Source organism: Vigna unguiculata, chromosome 10 (assembly GCF_004118075.2).
Source record: "Vigna unguiculata cultivar IT97K-499-35 chromosome 10, ASM411807v1, whole genome shotgun sequence".
In the NCBI taxonomy this organism is placed as follows: domain Eukaryota; kingdom Viridiplantae; phylum Streptophyta; class Magnoliopsida; order Fabales; family Fabaceae; genus Vigna; species Vigna unguiculata.
Window position 1 is genome coordinate 8,093,481 of NC_040288.1, and position 14,193 is coordinate 8,107,673.

Consider the following 14,193-nt stretch of genomic DNA (forward strand, 5'->3'; position numbering starts at 1 on the left):
AATCAAATAAAGTGATTACGTTCAATTATTCAACAATAATTTTATGAACGAAATATTTTAACCATTAATGATCAAGATCTTCAAGTACGTCTCAAGAGTGTAGTCGTATGCTGCATTCATCAAGTTGAAGCTTTTACTCATTTGGCCAATGCAAGTTATCTTGCCAACTTTGACTCGTTTGGTGGTTTCATCCTTTAGTGCATATACAAGGGTCAAGCAAGTAAAACACTTGTTTTAAGCCTCCATAAGAAAGATCTCAAAGTTTTTTTTAGTACTAATATATTCTTCTACTAAATTAATTATAAAAGTATGTTTTTAAAAAAGGCCTTAAATATTTTTTAGTACTAATATACCTCCATAAAATTAATTATAAAATTATGTTTAAGAAAAAAGGCCAATTATTTTTAGTACTAATATATCTCTATTAAATTATTATAACTTCATGTTTGAGAATAAAATTTAGACTTGAATACTACTTTGGTTCTTATTGTCGTCAAATTTGTTCAATGTGATTCAATCTTTTTTTTAGTGTTCAATAAGGTTATAATTTTTTTCAATTTGATCATTTTTGATAAATGTGTTTAAGTCGTTAATAGAAGGTGAATAATATGTGTGAAGTGCTTTTTTTTTAATTTTTAATTTTTAATTTTTTTACTTTTTTACTTTTTTAAATTTATTTTATTTTCTTTTAAGTTATAAAAAAAGTTGTCCAAGTGTCAAGTTAGTATTGTGTCACATGACAATGTTAGTGTCACGTGTTAAATTATTGTTAGTGTCACGTGTCAAGTCAGTATAAATGCCACATGTCATTGTCTTATATTCAATTTGGTCCTAATTTTTATGATTTTTGTTTAATTCAATCCCAATTTTGGTTAATTTTGTTCAATTTAGACCCATTCTTTTTAAATAGATCAACTTTATTTCTCTTCAAATTGAGACCAAATTTAATTTTTATATAAATATTGTACTGATATTTTTAATAAAATTCACATTTTTAATAGACATTTCATTATAACATTTATATATATATATATATATATATATATATATATATATATATATATATATATATATATATAATACAGTGAAATGCATTATCAAAAAATATATTTTAGTGATTTTTTTAGTTATGAGTTATGAATTTCTCCAATTTTTATAAATCATTTGTTTTATTATTTGTTTTTATAGAAACGTTTAATCAATTTGTAAAGATGAAACTAATTTGTTATTTTATGAAGTAAGTTGTAGAAACAGAATAAAATAATACAGATAAACTTATTTTGTGCCTGAAAAAAAAAGGATAAAAATAGTTTATTTATATTTATAATTTTTAAAATAATGCAAGTGATCTTGGTTTTCCAGATAATGGAACTTAGTTTAACACATTCACTATAATGATTATATAAAAATTAAATTTGGTCTCAAATTGGAGAGGGACAAAATTATTTGAAAAAAATTGGGCTTGAATTGAACAAAATTAACAAAAATTATGACTAAATGGATCTAAATTAAATATAAGATACCGACACATGACACTTATACTAACTTGACGTATGGAATTGACAAATGTCACTGACACTGTCACGTGACACAATATTGACTTAACATGTGGACAACTTTCTTTTTAAGTAAAAAAATATAAAAAAATATAATTAAAAATAAATTAAAAAATTAAAAAATGTTAAAAAATTCATGAACTGATGTGTAGCACACATTGTTCACTTCCCGTTAATGATTCAGATGTCGTTACCAAAGAGGACCAAATTGACAAAAATTGGAATCTTATTTAACTTGCAAAAATAAAAAGAGAGGATTACATTGAACAAACTTGAGAAAATAGAGACTAAAGTAGTATTTAAGCTTAAAATTTAATTAAATTATTATCAATGTATACTAATTTTTATTGGTATTAAAAATGATATTCAATGAGTTAAAACCTTTTTCCAATAAATTATAATTTTTTTTAGGAAAAAGATAATCATTAGTTGTCTTTATTCACTTATAATCAATTATAATTCTTGTATACTGATTTCACTCCTTACCTTTCATTGCTTTCTTCTATTCTAGAGTTATTTTTTTTCAGAGTTTTGACAAATTTCATTCCTTGAATCTTATGTTGCTTGTGTGTACAAATATTTTTATTCTCATTTATAGTTAGTATGTTTTTCTTTCTGTTTGTATTGATGTTATTTTTATTCTATTTATTGAATTTGTATTAGGATGCATTTTTTTTCAGATTTATTTTTCAGTACTTTTCGATTTGAGTTCGAGAGTTTTTTTGCATGTATATTTTGACAAGAAATTGGAATTTTTGCTTGGATTAAATTGCAAAACTATTAACTAGACTATGGTTTAGCCTTTTGATAGATAATGGAGATAGAATCTCAAATGAAATAAGCCAGGAACATGAGTTAGAATTGGAGAACAATGTGAAAGTAATTATGAAATTAATCATTCTTAAATTTCTTTTAGACTTCCCAAATCCTTAAATCGCCCTTGGGTTAGCTGTTTTGGTTTGGCTCGTATATTGTTTACTTCCATACTTATTTCGTTTAATCTATATACTCCATCAGGTCTTTTCTAATCACGCTATTGATTGATACTTTTGAGCATACATTAGATAGTCACACAAAATCATAATTTATATTTGGAAGATCATTATAGAATGTCTAATCAATTTGTCATCTAATGGTTACTTGGCAAAGTCTAGTGATGTCTTGATCTCATTTAACCAATGTCTTTTATACTAATTTGATGATGTTTTGTTATAATCAAAACACTTCATTCAAAAAAGTTTCATCTAACCTTTAACAAATTTTAGACCTTTTCCCCTAATTTTTACATTCTTATTTATCTCAAATGCATCTAGGTCTATTGTAAATTTGATTTTTTTACGTCGAACTTGCATCTCGATGTAAACTTATGTCATCTACATCCACGTCAGAGTATTTCATGACGTAAAAAGTTAAAATATTCGTCATAAAATGTATTTTAATGCCTTTTGTGTAAAATGTATTTTTTTTTTTTGTGATAGTGCCCACAAACATAAACGTAAGAGAAAGAATTACACACAAAAATAATGTGACAATTCAATTCAAGTGTTAATGAACTTGAATCTGCATCTATGATAAAATTCAATATAATAAGATATTACAACTTAGACACTTCAGGAAACCGTTAGAAAAAATTTGAGTGAAACAATCTTCACATTTCTCTTTCATAAAAGAAAAAAAAAAAAAAACACGTAAGGATGATATTATTTCCTTTCTTGATATCTTTTCAGAGGAAACAACCATAAGTAGTGTCCTGATTCAATGTATCTGTGCGAAGGAATCACAATCACATAAATATTTTACTCACAATATCCATACAACATATATTTTCTCAAATATTTCATTTATTGTTGTTTACTTATAACTTAAAGGTGCAAAAATATACGATTCAACACACAAACCTGTTGAAAATTGTTTCCATCTAATCTGATTTACATTCTAAATGGACTAAAAAAATCTTGAACTAGTAATTTGTCTACCTTATACTAGACCATTCTCGTCAAATTCAAAAAAGAAATATTATTTTAAAATTAAAATTGTGTCTTTTATGTTCGAATCGAGCTTATAACAACAATCCAACCCAATCAAACATTGCTATTTATTTAGGAAAAATAATTTTTTGACAATTTTTTGTTGACAAACTTTTTACAATATACAATATTTGATGTGACTTGAAAAAAAAAATTAGTGTATGTTAAAAGGTTAACTTTATTTAGTTTGATCAGATTTATTTTATATACTATTTTTAACGGCAAATCGTGTTAACCCTATTAGATGTAATAAAATCATATTTAGTTTTATGCATGTTACAAATATCTTCTAGTTTTGTTTATATATAGCTAGAAGAGAGTAAACTGTGCAGTTGGCAAAGAAGTGAAGCATAGCTAGGAAAACCATGGGAGAGGTAGACCCTGCTTTCATCCAAGACCCGCAACACAGACCAAAGTTGTGTGCTACCGAAGCTGAAGAAATTCCTGTGATAGATCTCTCCCCAGTAACCAACCACGCAGTTTCAGATCCATCTTCCATTGAAGGGTTGGTGAAGGAGATAGGAAGTGCGTGCAAGGAATGGGGTTTCTTCCAAGTAATCAACCATGGGGTGCCCCTTATTCTCAGACAAAACATTGAGAAGGCTTCGAGGATGTTCTTTGCTCAGAGCTTGGAGGAGAAGAGGAAGGTTTGCAGAGATGAGAGGAATGCCATGGGTTATTATGACACTGAGCACACTAAGAACGTTAGGGACTGGAAAGAAGTGTTTGATTCTGTTGCCCAAGACCCCAGTGTGGTTCCTCTCACTCCTGATGAACATGATGATCGACTCACTTATTGGACTAATGCATCACCTCAGTACCCTCCACACCTCAGGTAATTTCTCTTTCCTATCTTTTGCATATTCACATCGAATTAGAAATAAAACTAACATACATTATGTAATACATTATATAAGCAGAGACAATCATTACCTTACCTTATAAGTCAATTTTATGAACTATATCTAGTATCATATACGTTATGTACATACAGTATGTCTCAACGTAGAGCTCATCCACTCTATAGGATTTGGTCCTAATCTACGTAGGCCGGAGTCAAAAAAGGTCACAAAGCCAAAAAGTCCCCTATTAAAAAGGTCCACAAGACCAAAAAGTCCACAAAAGTCCTGTGGACCAGAGCTAGCCCAAGGACTCTCTTTTTAAACATGAAAAAATATAAATTTTTTAAAATATATTATTAAATTTTCGGTATAAGTCAACCTATTTTGGCCTCCAGCCAAATCGACCAAAGACGACATTCAGCCTGGGTCATCCCATCTCAACCTTCAACTGAATTTGGCCAAATTTCATACGGGACCGACTTGGTTGAATTTTACCAAATTTTAATAGGGGTCGACTTGGCGAAATTCAGCCGAGGTTGACTTGACCGAATTTTGACTAAGACCGTGTTAGCTGAATTTGGTCGAATTTCGTCTTGGTCAAAATTCGATCAGGACCTACTCAACTGAATTTGGCTGAATTTCGGTTCGTGTCGCCTCAACCGATTCAGCTAAGGTCGGCTCAGCCGATTTGGTTGGGGTCGTATCAACCTTTGTTTTAGGTTATCTCGTCTCGACCATTATCCCAAACTGACATGTCTCAACCTTCAGTCCGAGTAGACCCATCTCAACCTTTGACCTGAACTGATCTGTCCCAAACTTAGGCCCTGATCGACTTGTCTCGACCTTCAATCCGATCTCCCCCTTCGATTTGGACCTTTCTCGTCGTCTTTCGACCTAGGTCAATGGGTATCATCATATTTTAGAGTTTTTTGAAATATAAAATTGAAGCACTTATAACAGTTCTTTATGCACGAGTAACAAGTAATAATATTTATTCAGTTCAGGATAGTATATTAATTTATTCAATTACTATAACTCATTTGGTAACTATGATATAATAAAACAACTACTTCCGATATTGCTATGATGGATATTTTTCCATCATTGAAGTGTCTTCATTTGTTGCTTTCTTGTAGGTAACTTTTACACTATAAATGAGTTTTCCTTGAACATGTTCAAACAACTCTCAACGGGCTCCATTACAAATTTAAATATCAAATGGGGTCTCTTGTAAAATAAATTATTGTCATTACTACACATTATAGAATATAAAAAGGTTTATAATGTTACAAGCTAATAACTTGTGATTAATGAGTAAGAATATGACCACCATTAATGAGTGAAGACACAAAATATATTGTACTAATATATATATATATATATATATATATATATATATATATATATATATATGAGGATATTTTTGTGAATTAAAGTTTAGCGGGTACGGGTATCCACAGGTATGGATACTATGATACCCGTACCCGCCCCGTTAAAATGCGGGTATCAAAAATACCCGTACCCGCTGGTAGCGGGTATCTATTTTTAATATCATTTTCCTACCCGTTGCGGGTTTTATCCGCGGATATCTGCAGGTACGGATTTTCTTGACATCCCTAGTTACATGTTTCCAAGGCGGTATAACAATCTCTACAATTCAATAAAATTTATTAATCAATTTGTAAGTTACATATATTTTTATTATTATTTCTTTGAAGTTGATATCGTAGTCTTTACTCGATCTCATATATATAACTAAGTTGACTTAGTTAAGAGAAAAGAGAGTGAAATACAAATCTGGGTGATGAAAAGATTTCAGTTAAACACGTCACTTTGATTATTTACTTATGATCATTGAGGTGAGTTGATAGAAAATCTTTTTCATGTCAAGGATCTACGAAGTTTGACAGAATTAGTTTTGAGGAACATTGTGTTAAACGAAGCAAAGTTACAATAATTAGAATTACAGAACATAAGAGAAAAATATCATTAAGTCAAGGATTATCTTTTTTAGGCCATTAACAAGTTATATTTTTAACAAATATTTGTTTAAGTACACTTCTTAACATTGTATCAGGACCATGAACTAGAGTTTATCTTGACGAGATTTCTTGTTTATTCGGCCTATTGTGTCACCCACTATCAGGATATATGTATTTGTTGGGCATATTGTTGTACCTGCTATAGGGTCATGATCAAACTACCCATTAATGTCTAGTTCTTCACTCGAGATGCATATACCTCGACATAAGAAGGGGTGTTGCAAGTCTCACTTCGACTGGTGATATGACCAATTTAGAGTATATAAGTGGGTACAAACCCCATCTTACAAGTGGATTTTGTGAGTTTGAGTTATTCTTAAAGTACACTTCTTAACAGTTTGGAATTTCCTGAAACAAAATCCTAGATGAATTAAGAAAGTTCAAAGTACTTGAAATGAAAGAATTTGAAATCATTACTACACAATTTCCCATAGTAATCACAATGACCAACAAAATGAGGAGTAATGGAGAAGATATGTCTAATTTATGTAATCCCTTATTTTCTATTCTGAATGAAAATATGTAGGATCAATGTTAGTTCTTGTTGGGTGCACAAAAAAAGAAATTAAATCATTTTCCAAGTAGTTTTCTAACACTACGTAAGCCTTGATTTTTCCTTGTGAACCGAAATACATTTGAGCGATGTTAGTCCTTGTCAGACCTAAAATTCCAAAAAATACTTTTGTTTCTTTTATACAATCTTTTCTTATTATTTCAAGTAAAAACAAACATTTGAAAAATTACATCCATTTTGCATATTTAATTATAGGCACCATCTTCGAACGGGCATTGTAGGGTGCTAACACCTTTCCTACACCTAACCCACTCCTAGATCCAAAATCCAGTTTTCGAAGATCATGCCTTATCTTCATGGTTTTTCCGTAGTTTTTCATAATAAACTTAGTGACCACTCCAAAACCTTTGTTGGTTTTTAGAATTGATTTTTTTGGTTCACTGTCCCATCATGATTTCGATTACGGTAGAAGGTGGTGAAGAATTCTTCAAACATTTATGAAGTAATTTACCCATGTTGTAGTTTTGATCGATGATTCAAATGACAAACAATATCTATTGATGAGCTATAAAGCTCATCGATGGTTCATGAACAAATTGATTACAAAACAATTGTAGGAAAAAGATCTTGCCATTCTCATATAAAATGGGATATGTAATGTCTATCATTCATCCAAAGGATTTATTGCAAATACAAAAAAGACTATCAATCATATGTTTATTCTTCTTAACAAAAGCTCTAACATGAATTCCATTATTTAACAATGTTTACATACTTTCTCATGTCTAACTTATCTTTGGCATGGTATGGAAACTTAAGATACAAGAGATTAAAGACACGGCAAATAAATAAAATGGTGCTTGGACTCTCAATTGGAAGTATTAATTTTTTTCTTGTGAAGATTGTTTTGTCGGTAAACAACATCGTAACCCTATGTTCTAAGAAGAGTGAATGACGTGTTAATGAGATAATGGAACTCATATGTGAAGATATTTGCAAACCAATAAAGGCTACATTATATAATAAAAAGAGGTATCTCTTATGCTTCACTAATGCGTATGGTCCTAAAGGTTAAGTCTATCAACTTTTTGACAAATTAGAATTTTTTTGGGTCTCTTAAAGGGAATTATTGGCTTTGGGATTTTCAAAAAAGGGAAGAGAAAATAGCTGCTTGCTTTTGCAAATTCTTATTATGCAGGACACGAAGAAGATTCTAAAAGTACTTTTTTTTTCTAATTGAGCTTTGGAGCAATGTCATGGATGTCTAAAATGTAACTAATTGTTGAAGTATAATTTATTGTTGATATTGCTTGTGTGTATAAAAACATAAATCACGTTCAAGAAGATGTCATTGTAATAATGTGTAATAATAATCATTAAACTTTTAAAAAAATACAATAATGCATAACTTGAGGCCTTTAATAAGTTCTAAAAGATTACGAGGATCTTTGATCTCAATGAAATTCACTTAATATTGCAATTAGTTTAAGGGAGAGAATAAATAGGTTTTGTTACAAAATAAATTATTATTATTATTATTATTATTATTATTATTATAAATTAAAATAAAGAAAGGTTTATGATGTTAAAAGGTAAAATTTAACTTGTTATTAATATTATTATAAACAATGGAGAGAATAAGAAGAGGTATATGTTGTTACAACTTTTAAAGGCTATATAATAACTTTCTTAATTCAATAAAATCATCAATTAATTTGCAAGTTATGTATATTTTTTATTATTTCTTTCATTTTGGTTAAAATAAATTTATTATTTGTTTTTGTTTTTGTAATTCACTATGTGAATATGAATATGGGTAGGGATACAATCAAAGAGTATGTTGAACAGACGGAGAAGTTGTCCTTCATGTTAATGGAACTTATAGCTTTGAGCTTAGGCCTTGAAGCAAAGAGGTTTGAGGAATTTTTTGTGAAAGATCAAACTAGCATTATTCGTCTTAACTATTATCCTACATGCCCTAGTCCACACCTAGCCCTTGGTGTTGGTCCACACAAGGACGTCGGAGCCTTAACCGTTCTTGCACAAGATGGGGTTGCAGGACTAGAAGTGAAACGCAAAGCTGATGGAGAGTGGATAAGAATTAAACTCATCCCAAATTCCTTCATTATCAACCTTGGTGATATTGTTCAGGTACTATGTTTTTTTACCACTCCAAACAACATTATTTCTAAAACTAGAAATCAGTTTAGCCACTTTAGCTAAAGTAGCTAATTTTTTTTTCTTTGAAAGATCATTTTTATCTTTAATCGTTTGTGAAAAATGATAATATGATAAACAAATTAATACTTTCATCAATTTAACTGTTGTATTGATTTTATAAACAATATTAAAAACTGAGATTATGCAATTTTATTGAATATTTACTCAAAATTTTGAATTTAATTTTTGTATATTATTTATAAATGATAAAGATAATTTCACATGTGACTTTTGAAGTTTTATTATAAAAATTATTGAACTATCAATTATGATAAGAATGTGTTATTAAAAACCTTTTTTAGGTAAATTCTTATTTTATTCTAGAGAGAAATTTTGACTTGGTGATTGGGGTTGTTGTTGTTGTTGCAGGTTTGGAGTAATGATGCATATGAGAGTCCAGAGCATAGAGTGGTGGTGAACTCTGAGAAAGAAAGATTTTCATATCCATTCTTCCTCTTCCCTGCGCAGGAAACTGAGGTCAAGCCTTTGGAGGAGTTGGTAAGTGACCAAAATCCTTCCAAATATAGGCCATATAAATGGGGCAAGTTTCTTATCCACAGATTTAGCACCAACTTCAAGAAGAGAGAGGGGGAAAACATTCAAATATTACATTACAGGATAAAATAATAGTATATTATTAACATCATTTATCATGTGTGTGTAAAATTCTAAATTGGGTGTAATATGTAGCATTATTAATCTAAAACATTATTTCTGAAGTGAATAATGGTAAAAATTTGTTGTTGAGTTTATAATGGTTTTATGTATGCAATATTATCAAATAAAATAATGAAACACCAATTATCATGTTTATGTATAAAGTTGAAATTCTATTGGACTTTAATTTCATAGTTTAATGCATTTCTCTTTGAGTTTAGTTTGCTAAGACTTTTTGTTGATTACAAATTATTCTTTTCTTTCCCTATAAGACTAAGTATTAATAATTGTTTGAACTAGTGAAACTTTACATGGTCTAGGTCAACTACTTAGTACCCTTTTAGGATTTGATGGACTAATTAATGTCTACCTTGTTCCAACCCAACTTGCAAGATCAATGATAGTCATTGGATGAATGATCTTGGAGTAAGTTTTAGTAGAACAAGTTATATTCTATTGAAATAAAATCATTATCAATGGTAATGTTTTTGCCAAAGACTATGGTTATTTTAGCGCTTTACTCGATGATTATAAAATTGTAGTTTACCAAACCATTTTTCTAAAACAAGTTGCTTAGACTATAGTTGGAATCGTAGTCTATTATCACTTATAGACTATAGCTCTCCCAATAAATGTAGCCTATTATCACTTATAGACTATGGTTCTCCCAATAATCGTAGTTTGTTATGACTTATAAATTACGGTTCTCCCAATAACCATAATCTATTATATTTTGGATTTTTTTTAATATTTGTTTCATTATAGTTTCTCTACTCTTAATTAAGCAACCTAAACAAAAACATAAAAACTAGAACCAATGGATCTCAAAATCAGAAAAAATGAACAATTACATATATCATTGACTACGTTGAAGGATGATTACAATTGTCAAGAATGTATATCTAAATAACAAAAAGAAATTTACAAAGTTATCTAACATATTGTGTTTTACAATTCTACAAATTAGGTTACAAAAGTATTCCTAATGTAGTTAATTGATTCATAATCGAATGGTTAAGCATAATTGAAATACTGCAAAAAAACAAGAACTTCAATTAGTACACAAAATAGACAAAAGTTCTTTTTTATACGCATTAACATAGATGGATAGAGGAATGCAAACCTAAGAGCGTGCTTGAACGAGAATGTGAGTAACACCAATGTAGGTAGCAACACAATGATGCAAAAGGGTAGCAACAATATGGATGGTCATTGTGGCAAAAATAGATAAACATGAACAAGGATTTAAGTTTTACGATCATGCGATAGAAGAAAAACAAATGGAAAACGAAGAAAATGAGAATGAAGAAAATGACAATGGGAGTGGTAACAAGCCAACGCAACAAGAAGAGACAAGGAGCTCATCTTTTATGGTAGAAGAGGAAAGGTTTGCATTCAACAACAGTGGCGTAGACAGACTAAAAATGAAGAAATTTACCCTATTTAGGGCAATATAAACTACATATAAAGCATAATTTCTCCAACCGCAGTCTATAATGAGATAGACTACAATTTTAATTGAATTGTAGTCTATTCTTTGCCAGTAATTTCAAAAATGTTATCGCTTCAATATAGGCTACATTTTTTAGATAACCAAGTCTATTTGCGTAGTAATTTTGCATTTATGGAGTAGTGTAACTCGATGTTGTGGAAAAAAATTCCACCACTCAATATTGTGTACTTGGTACTACCTTGGAGGGATCAATGTTAATATTCACATTAAAAAAATATATATTACAAAGATTAGAGAAAAATGATTAAAATTTATTTTTCATCATAAATTAGGATTTATGACGTTGAAATTTAGGAACTAATTACAAAGAAGAAAGATAAATTAAATTCATTTCTAATTTGTTTTTAATTGTACATAATTTGGACCGGAAATTTAAGTTTTCTAATTTCCAAAATCCATATAAATAAAATGAAAATTTGATATGAAAAATTTATAAAATATAAAGTAGAACAAATGTCGGATTCAACTAAATGAACTTTTAAGGGATCAAATTATAACAAAATGAAACAGATTAGCATAACCAAATTTTTTCTAATTCCTACATTATTTTGTGATGACCAAAATTTCCAATTATGAATCCATCAACAAATAAATTAAACAAGTTCAAGATAGTGAGAAGATATTTCCCATTTTTTGAGCAACCACCTAAACTAAAGATGCGATAACGTTTTCATTGCAAAATTATTTCACACTTGAAACAAGAAAAATGGTACCATAAGAATACATTTCCATCACATACAAAGCAACCATAAAACCACACTAAAAACATGATCCATTAGGTGATTTTTATTACTTGTTTCACTTTTATTATTTTGTTACTCTAAGATGATAGTACATTTTCATTCTCCGAAAACAAGGAGCAAATAAAATATACCAAATTTTCCCTTTTTACACATCTTTACATTATAAGTATAAAAAAAATATTAGTTAATTTCTTTGTATTTTTTGTACTCTACTAAAAAGATTCCCTTAATATAACTTTATACCTAACTTTGTGCCGCAAAATTGCAGTTTTGTATAAATCCATCTTTGTCATTGAGCCAATTAAAATGCAGAAAACCAGAACATGAAAATATATTCTCTAAATACAATTTCTTGTTTGAAAACATGTTATTAAATATTCTGGATTTGTTCATTTTAATTTTCTATTCTGGCTCCTCATAGACCATTTTGATAACAAGTCCCCACACAAATGTTCCCCAAGTGTTTGTTTTTTTGTCTGTATCGAAACCTTTCCTCTCTTCCTCTCCTCAAATAGAAACCACATGCATAAGATACATTCACTTGTATGCTGGATCCAATTGGATAATCAATGGAATCTAGTTACAGCTTTAATATATTCCCATGTCAATACTTTACTCTCATTTTTTTTTAACATATCGTTTAATTTTTATTTTTTATTTTTTTTGTCATATTTGTGTTTATCTCTGTTCTATAACATGAGATTAGGTGGATTAAGTAATTATAAACTTTATACAGATATGGTTTTAAATAGAAAGAGTTATATTCTAATTTTAATTATATTATAGGTTTTATTGCAATAATAAACACACCTTTGCTACAACTTGAACAACTTGTTCCTTCACCACATCCTTAATAAGATCAAATTTCTTTCTTTTTACTTACAATATTATTTAAAGATGTTTATTGAGTGAACAAAATTCTTCTGCCAGAGAACTTCTTTTTGAAAAGCTTACATTGCATACTTGTAAAGTTGTAATAAGAAGAATACGATAACTATTTCAAATATAGTAAATATAATTAATATAAAATTTATATTTTATTTTAATAATAACTTACAGTTTTTAAATTAATAATGAAATAATTAAAAAAACTTATAATAATTTCTTAATTAATTGATGTAACGTCCTAAAAACTAAGCTATCAATTATATTATAAATTCATCAAAGAGCTGGTGAAAATATTATAATAATAAATAATACAACATAAATATATACAAAATATGTACATATATAAATATTATACAAAAGTAATAAAATAAAAATGATATATCTTGATTATCTTTCAAACATTTTGTACCTATATCGACATTGCAATTTACAACATATTCAGATAAGTAAGTTATTGAAACAATTTCTTAACATAATTTATATATATATATATATATATATATATATATATATATATATATATATATATATATATTGAGTTGGTGAAAATAATATGTGATGGAAAGTCTCCATCACCTAGGATAAGCAATAGAGTAGGATATATTGATTATATATTGGATTTTAAGTTTATGGTTTCAGTTGCCTAAGTCAAACATTTAAGTTTGCATTTGACTTTTTTTATACTCTTGTATTAGAGTGTTGTGATATTTTAGTTAAATTTGTAACATCCCAAATTAATAGAATAATCCTAGTAAATAGAACGTCACTTGTTTATAGTATAAAAGAAAAAAGCACAGACATAAAGTATATAAGAATTAACCTTTATGGTTATTCCATATACTGAAAAGAATACTCCAAGGGCACAACAAAATGCCTTGAACAAGAGTTAAAAGAAACAATTGATCAACGAATTGCCCTAAGAGTAATATACCACCTAGGCACCAGCGCCTCAGGAGTGCTCTCCGGTGCCATAACTAATGCCCCTAGATTTGACGACAACACCCCCACCATCTGATCTCCAAGAATCTCCACATCTGCTCACACCAAGGGTTTGGTGATCATCGCAAAAAGAAAACCAAACAGAACACAAACACAGAGAGAAGGGTAAGCTAGACTAAAGGTTTTATCATACAATTAAGCATGCAATTTAAAAGTCAAGAACACATAAATAAACCCAGCATATAATAGCAA

General features: G+C 29.0%; 1 protein-coding gene across 1 annotated transcript; it reads left to right on the plus strand.

Moving 5' to 3' along the window:
* Nucleotides 1-3,907: 3,907 nt before the first annotated feature.
* On the plus strand, nucleotides 3,908-10,005 carry LOC114166498 (probable 2-oxoglutarate-dependent dioxygenase At5g05600). The gene is made up of 3 exons (XM_028051241.1): nucleotides 3,908-4,418; nucleotides 8,802-9,132; nucleotides 9,571-10,005. The coding sequence occupies exons 1-3, from the start codon at nucleotides 3,949-3,951 to the stop codon at nucleotides 9,826-9,828; spliced, it is 1,059 nt and encodes a 352-aa protein (XP_027907042.1). The 5' UTR covers nucleotides 3,908-3,948; the 3' UTR covers nucleotides 9,829-10,005.
* The last annotated feature ends 4,188 nt before the right edge of the window (nucleotides 10,006-14,193 follow it).

What these genes read in the sequence shown, in the direction of transcription:
- LOC114166498 (XM_028051241.1), top strand. Translation starts at nt 3,949, where the DNA reads ATGGGAGAGGTAGACCCTGCTTTCATCCAAGACCCGCAACACAGACCA. An exon ending in CAGTACCCTCCACACCTCAG is followed by an intron (nt 4,419 to 8,801) that starts GTAATTTCTCTT and finishes GAATATGGGTAG; the next exon opens with GGATACAATCAAAGAGTATG. An exon ending in ACCTTGGTGATATTGTTCAG is followed by an intron (nt 9,133 to 9,570) that starts GTACTATGTTTT and finishes TTGTTGTTGCAG; the next exon opens with GTTTGGAGTAATGATGCATA.